The sequence below is a fragment of the Zootoca vivipara genome, chromosome 7 (genome assembly GCF_963506605.1).
Source record: "Zootoca vivipara chromosome 7, rZooViv1.1, whole genome shotgun sequence".
Classification (NCBI taxonomy): Eukaryota; Metazoa; Chordata; class Lepidosauria; order Squamata; family Lacertidae; genus Zootoca; species Zootoca vivipara.
This window is the reverse complement of record NC_083282.1, coordinates 66367849-66375817: the sequence shown is the minus strand read 5'-3', so window position 1 is coordinate 66375817 and position 7969 is coordinate 66367849. Positions and strand designations below refer to the sequence as shown.

The following is a 7969-nucleotide window of genomic DNA, read 5'->3' as shown; positions in this document are numbered from 1 at the left end:
TTTCTAACACCTAATAGAATTTAATTGCACCTGCCTCTTCACAGAGCGGGTTGCACCTATTTCAAAATAAAACATTAGCAAAGCAGCCATTGATAGCCATTGACAGCCAGGGGACTGCAGAGCTGCATAGATAGAACATTTGCAGTGTTAGACGCAAGTCAGGCTAGGTTCATTGACTGGGGTTTTTTAAAACAGCAGTTTTAAATTTCCTGGCAAACCTAACCTAGAAACTATCACAGATATGCAGTGAAGCATTTGTGTGAAATGTAGCATCCTCCTTCCTAGTCAAGCAAGACAAGCAAATCTGTGAAAGGTTTCAATGAAAAAAAGGATAGCAGCCAAGGTAACCATATGGGACATTTTTATTCCTGGTGTAGCAATAGAGGTATGATAAGAGTAATATACAGATATCTGCCTTGTTACAGACTTTTCCCTTGCACAAGAACCACTTCGGTGTAGTGTGCATTGCAGGAAAAGAGTGTGCTATATGAAAGCAAGGCTGAAAGAACCACCCATGGTCTTTTGAATCTTGTAGTATGTTGTCAATATTTAATAGCCATATTTAAGGCACCTGGCGTGCATGAGGAAAAATACTTGGAACGGAAATGTACAGAGGGCCAGGCATGTGAGATCTATGGATTCAAGCAGCACAGCCGCTCTTTTTGTCAAAGCTCTTTAATTCATATCACCATTATAGCACTTCTTCTCTGTGTTGCGCTGTTGCTGCGGCTGCTGCATTTAATGGGCATTTAATTGCCATGATTTAAGCTGTGCGCATATGTGCAGCAACATAAAAATTGTGAGGGGATAGGAAAGGGGGAAATCCACTGAAGCAGCAACAATCTGGAACAGCGGCTCTGGAAGCAGGCGGTGGGGGGACGAGACATGGACATTGACATCAAGAGGCTGAGTCTAAACCCTCTCTTACCTGTAGCAGCTTTCCCAGTGTATGGAATGGGTGAAGTTGACCTTAAGAGTGATCTAAAGGTGAGTACACATCTGATGCAAGGAAAGGAAAAACCACAATCATTTAGTGCCATATGGCAGGACTTCATCTCGTATACCTCTAAACCAAATGTACAATACTACCTGCCAACAGCAGCCAAGGACATTTTAACAATTTGATGTTGCTTTGTACAATCAAACAGGCTCTGTAACATGTTCTGCACATGTTCCTCCTGACTTGTGCATGGCCTCCTCCCCTGTTGGGGCTGTTCATTAGTTGTTGATGCTTGTGTGTGTGGTTCTTTTTCGGGAAAGCCAGCCACATTGGTGAGCATTTTGGTAGTGCAGTATGAATACAAAGTCAAAACCAGATCTTGGAAAATAGGAGCCTTGAGGTGCATTTAAGGAGAGGGAAATGCCCCACTGAAGTTGAATGTGCATACTGTACTTTTACAAGAAAAATAATAATAGATGTGGCTTCTTTGGTCCATGAATACTTGCAAGATCCCTCCATGTCATGCAAGCAAACTATAGGTCCAACGGTGAGCTACTTAGATATAAGGCGAAGCTGCTTTATTTAGAGATTTCTGAGAACATTGCAGTTGTGCTTTTAGAAATGAGAAGCTGTATTCAGCTCTGTTATGTGATAGACTGTGAGCTACATTGATTTGCACTTCTGAGAGCAATTAGCTTGAAAACCGTAAAAATAAAAAGGTGTCTGTACACTTAAGCTTGCTTGTAAACCATCCCTGCATTAGTGATAATTTAACAAAGTGGGACTGCCAAACTTTTCTCATCTCCCAATTTCTATTTTGAGAGATTTTTAAAACAATTGGGGAGTGGGGGGGGGTTGTCCCATGTGGCAAGCAGAAATGCTTGTGTCAACAGGATGATCAGAAGAGTGGCACTGAGGTCTTCCCTATGTTCTTGTATCATATTTAAAAAAGGGATAGGAAGTTTAAATTCCCAAATGAAACATCTTTGTCTTCCATACTTTCTATGGTGCCAACAGCAACACCTGGAAGCACTGTAGACACCAAGGAATTCCCCATTCTCATTTCTATATGAAGGATAATAGGAGAAGGAGCTCACACACTGAAGACCATCAGCTTCATACATAAGAATAATCTTTAAAATTTATTTGACTAATTGTGTTACATTCAAGATCTGATGTGTTTCTTCTAGACAAAGAGTTGGCATAAATACAAACAAGCCTTTGTGCCTTCCCTAAACAAGAGATAAAGTACTAGAGACAGAGGAGCATAGCTTCACATCTTTGTATTTACAGTCTGCCTTTACAACTTAGTGGTAGGAATATTTACAGAAAATACAATAAGAACAAAAAGATCATGTCTTGGCAACATACAGAACTTTATACACAATTGTACATGATTAAGCACATGGTATCTAGCTATCTCCTTCCAAGTACTCCTGCAAAAACCCAGTTGTCTTTTGAAGATGCACTCTAATCAATTGTGTAACTATCACCGTGTTATACTTTTGTTCACTATTCATGTTGAATTATAGTTCTATAATCCACCTGGGCTAAATATTATGAACACTGCATGACAATTGTATACTTCCCTCCTGGGAAGCGGCTACAGATAATGGGCAGTCCAATCCTCAAGGCACTCCTAACAGCTCATGACCCACTGAAGAAAATAGGGCTGGTACTGAGGACCAGAAGCAAGCTGCATTTTCTATAGCTGCTTTACAGCTGCTCTCCATAAAACTAGCTACTCTTTCAGACATGATTCCACTCAGCTCCCTCCCAATTTGATTTTTTTTGCTTTACATTTAAAATATATTTGAAGGACCAGCTTAAAGGTGCTTTATATTTCTTAAATGGAAACTCTATCAAAAAGGTACTAAAACTGACATTTTTTATTTGAAATTGTTGTGAAGATGACTACCTTCCAAGTGTGTGATGCTTTATTCAGAGGACTTGAGTACAACCCTTGTACAGGTATGTGTTTATGTGATAAATACTGCAGCCCTAATATTTTATCTCTTCAAGAGACCAGAGTGAAAACAAACAATACATGGTAGTTAAGATACCCAAAGGAAACAGTAATAAGGAAACAAGCAACCTAAATGTTAAGAACCAAGCCTGGTCTACAAACTTTTATTCTTTTGATTATCCTGTGCAATGGTATCCAAAACAAAAGTTGGAAATTTAAATGTTATATTGACAGTTTTACAAGCCTGATGCCTCAACCTGACCTAAAAAGAACCAATTTTTCAAAGGCAGTCATGTTTAGAGAGCTCTAGACAGAACATTGTATTGCAGTCAATTGGTCAGTCAATAGTTCTGCACAGGGGACAGGAAGCTATCAGTGCACTTGGAAGCCTTCTCATTTACAAAACAAAAACAGACAACCAGCATCTGTACCAAAGGACCACATCACACACATTTGGGATAACACAGTGAAAGTGAGCCCTTACACATTTCCATTAATTGCTCAGTGCTGTTTGGAGGAATCACTGCTGTTATTTCCCTCCGTAGTATTTTCATTAACAGAATCAAAAGAATTCCTGCATGCAGATTTAGGCCACAACTTCAAGTCCACTTGTGTGCTGTTAAGTACACAATGGAAGCCAAAAGTAAATATGACATGAATGTGGATTCAGGGCAGCATATCTGCTCAAGAGCAGGGTTTTTTTTAAAAAAAATACAGGCTAAGTTAAGGCTGCTTCAAGCACATTATAAAGTCTGGAGAAGTGAATTCCTGGGAGCAAGAATACAGCGGCTTAATAGAAAGGAGCTCTTGCAGGAGGGGGGGGGGAACCTTTACAAGCATGCGGCCCTTATTTTCACAGCAGAGTTTAACCAACTGAAACTTCTTTTACTAAACAGGAGGTTTTTAAACATGAGAGGCTGTAATTAAAAGCAAATTATTTAAACTCTTGAACACCAAACTGGGCCATGCCTCTAACCCAGTTCAAAAGCTGTTGTAGATTTAATACATTTCTGTCCTGTCTGTGTAACTCAAAAGGATGGTTTTGGCAGGTCATTTGTTAAAACAAACTAATGGCTTCACCCAAAGTACATACATGGTTCAAACCATTGATTTTTATATGCAGTCGCCCAACTGCTCAACCTTTTATTATATGGCTTTTGTGGTACACATGCATTGGCTGTGCCATTTAATCCATGGACTAAATGTGACAGATCATCTTCTAGACCAGAACAGTATCTAAGAGGGTTCAATTAAGTTTAGTGCTCGTGCACTAGGTTAATACTGGCACACTGTTCAGAACTAAGTACAAGATGCTATGGAAGTATCAGAACGCCCTGCATCCCCACTAGCAGTGCTATTTGTGCATCAATTAAGCAGGACAGCTAAACATGCCAGACTTTGTGAATTTAGGATGCGCCCTCATTTTTCACATGTGGACCCACACCTCAAGCTGACAAGACACTAGCATTCCAATTCAATGTAAGCAGTGGGCTCCATTGTTTAATCTTCCCTAAGAAACCAGAAAGCTCTTTAGGGTTTTTAAATGACCACCCTGGCAGCTTTTATGAAAAAAGTACACCTCTCAGAGGAGAGCTGTGTAATAAAATACTTTTGCTATAACAGTTATGAAGCAAGTACTGCCACAGAGAGTAGCTTTAACATACATAGCCTCACTGGAAATCCATCAAAAGCTACCAAATTTTTTTCCACTAAGCCCTTCGCCAATTCCTCCAGACCTTGCCACTCTGGTTTCTTTGTCCTAATTCAACTACATCAAAAGATATAGGGGAATACTGCTGCTGCTGTAGGCCAGTTTCAAAAGAGCTTTTCTCCAGGATCTCAAAGAGTCAAAATATAACTTACTTTTGCATGTTCTATTAATGGACAGTTTGCTTCCTGCCCTCAGGTATCAGACTGCATAGCAACATTTAGAAAGGTAAAGGTTTTTACTAAATGAAAGCTTTCATGTCTATGTCTTTTATGGCTAACACGTCAGTTAAAAGTTTTCAAAGTTCCATGCTATGCATACTGGGAACACTGGGTATTTAAAAAATAAACAGATAGACAAGTGGAAGTCAACTGTTTTTCAAAGGACATTTCAATGTTGTATTCAAAAGCAAAAGGGCTGGCATTTACATTCTATGCTATGAGCCCACCTGGGCACAGAAACTGAACAGACCATATTAATTTTAGACATTGAAAAGGCCCACCAACTTGTGTTTCACTAACACTGGGAGAGTAGTTCACTTGCTTCAGAAGACTACTGGCCATGTGTTCCATAAGCAAAAATTAAAGCAAAGTAAAATAAAATTGTATTGTCAATTGTAAGCCACCTGCATTATTATTATACATGCTTCTGAAGAATCAAGAGTTAATTTTGCTCTAGAATTTCTCAGCTTTGTTTCAATACTAGGTTAAGGCTTGTAAGGATATTATAGCTGCTATGAAGTGAATCACCTTTATCTTGGGAGTGTTTGCTTCTAAATAGGTATTCTTCACATTTTATCCTTGAACGGGTTCCAGCAACTTCCTGCAATTAGGCAATAGTAAAGCAAAGCGTGCTAATCTGCATGCATTCTATTATGGCTGATGGTAAAAAAAGAGAAGAGAACCATTAAAAAACCTCAAACGTAAACTGTGTTTGGAACTTAGGAACTTAATTCTTGCTTGCTTAAATATCATACTATATGCCTACTAGGAATCAAATACATTCAAATCAATAGGACTTGTTTCCAAATAAATGTGGACTAGGTTTGTAACTCTTTATTTCTGAAAATGCAATTTGACTTTTTTGAATAGCTATCCAGAAAGTTCTTGCACAAAGCATTATTTTCTGGATTCCCTTTTGGAAAAGACGGCCTCCATTTATAAAATGTGCAGGTAGATTTTTAAAAGGTTTTATCAGCTTCAAAAAAGGTTTTATTAAGAAAATGATACCCTGCCTTGCATCCAAGTATCAAGCACAAGAAAACCAAGTGATCTAATAATTTATTATTTAAATCTACACAGGGTAGCCATTTCTTTCCTCTCCAGTAATACAACACACATTAGCCAATGAAATGGAGGGGACACCAGGGAAATTTGAAGCCCCATGACTTTGTATTACTAGATATTAAGGGTAGGGACAACATTGCCGGTTGTTTTTGGCAGAAGCCATGCATGTAATATATGGTTCCAGACTGATATCAGTGCAAAGCAAGGATGAAACCATTTAATTTTAAACACTTGTAACAATTCTGAAGGGCACATAGTTATCAGATAATTTCTAGTACACTTTTTAATGACCTTACATTTAACTTGCATGGGTCTTCACTTCCAATGACATTGGACAGCTATGGTGTGCCAAGGTTTGAATAATTCCGTTTTTAAAAAAGAAACCCACCTCTTTCAGTAAAATGAATGAACGAACTGTGGGACCTGAAAAGAAGCATCTATTCCTTTCTGCAAAGAACATTTGCAATTCAGAAATCAGATTTCACAATAGGGTGGTTGTAACTAGTTCTTACATGCAGAGATGGACATACATTCTGATTGCACCTTTTCCAGGACAAGGATTTCACTTCTTTCTATGAGGGTGGACTGGTCAGATGAGAAATCACATTTTTAGCATTCATAAGATACAGGTGAAATTATGTACTGGTCATAAATACCATCAGGATGAACCACTATACAGGCTTTTCTTTGTCTCAGGGCGGACTTAAATGGACCATCCTTAGCTCAAAGAGCCAACCTTCTTTGCTTCCCCATCCCTCACCAATACCCCAGAGCTTTTATCCTGGGCTGGCCAGCAGTAGGTAGAGGGTGCTTGCAACCTACAAAGGTAAAGAAACTTTGAGCAACAGACCCATGGGTACATGCATCTTGGATCTAGAGGAAGAGAATCAGAAATGAGGAGGAGGAGAATCAGAATGGGGCTAAAAATAAATAAATAGGCCTGCTTGCAGGTGGGAAAGCAAACCAAACAAGATATAGCACAATAATTTATTGCAATTTCATGGTCTCTGTCTGGAAAAAAATGCACCTGAACCCAACCTGCTGTGAAGCCAAGTACCAAACTGCAGGTGCTACTTCTGTATGTTCGGAATCTGGCATTTTATGTCAACATAGAAAGCTATGAGAAGTGCAGTTAACCCCCCTCTCTCTACTACACATCCACCACATATTACTAAATGGTGACTGATGGTGAAAGTTTGTCCCTCTGCAGCAGCTGTTGGAGTGAAGCTGGTTTTCATGGAAAGTGCCTATATTGAGTCCTCATTTCTTCCTTGCAGCAGAAGCAGAAGTCATGCTCAGGTTGTGGTTTCTTTATACAGGACTTGCAAGATGGGGAAGGGTTGCCCACCCCATTACTGTAGACACCAAGCTCTGATCTAATTGTTCAGGGAGGATATTGGTCTAAGGATTGCAGTTTTTGAGCCCAGCCTCCTGGAAAAGAGAGGTATAAAACTCTGGCTCCAGCTGTTTGTTCCTGTATTTATTGACAATGTCAGCTATTTTCTGTTTTCGACGGACATGTGGAGGATTGTACGAGTCACTTTCCAGCCGTTTTCTTCGACAAATATTTATTACTGTCTGTCTCACTAAGAAGCCTTAAATGGAAAAAAGAACATGTTAATGCTGCTTACTCCTTCCTTCTTCCCCCAGGAAAGTTATTTTTAGGACTTTCTGAGGCTAAAAGGAAAAAGTGTTATTTGCATCCTCAAGTCAGCGACACTTGTGAGGTTTGGAATCTTCTCATAGTTGTCAACTTTACTTAGGAATAAATCTGGCTGAAGAGAGTGTCTTGAAACATAAGTGCTACTCTGCCTTAGTATGAAAAGGCCAGTTCCCTGCCTTCTTGGAAAACACCTTCCCCAACAAGATCAAAGATGGTATATGAACACAGTATCTGAATGTGTGCCATTCATTCAGCCGACCACAAACCGACGACTTTCGACATGGCTACTGTTGCTGAGAATCCCAGCCAAGCACTCCAGGTTATCTCCTTCACTGGAAAAGGCGAAGGGGGGGGGCATTTTTCTTTCTTGGCCGAACAATTTGCAACATCAGAAGGAGCCTGGTGC

General features: G+C 39.6%; 1 protein-coding gene across 4 annotated transcripts in view; it reads right to left on the bottom strand.

Moving 5' to 3' along the window:
• Positions 1-2069: 2069 nt before the first annotated feature.
• RALGAPB (Ral GTPase activating protein non-catalytic subunit beta) overlaps positions 2070-7969 on the bottom strand; it is a 60157-nt gene continuing 54257 nt past the window's right edge. For all 4 annotated transcript variants that reach the window (XM_035121875.2, XM_035121874.2, XM_035121877.2 and 1 more), the window contains one exon: positions 2070-7495. In XM_035121875.2, coding sequence (XP_034977766.2) covers positions 7302-7495 — 194 coding nt within the window. In that variant the 3' untranslated portion in view covers positions 2070-7301. The remainder of the gene's footprint in view (positions 7496-7969) is intronic.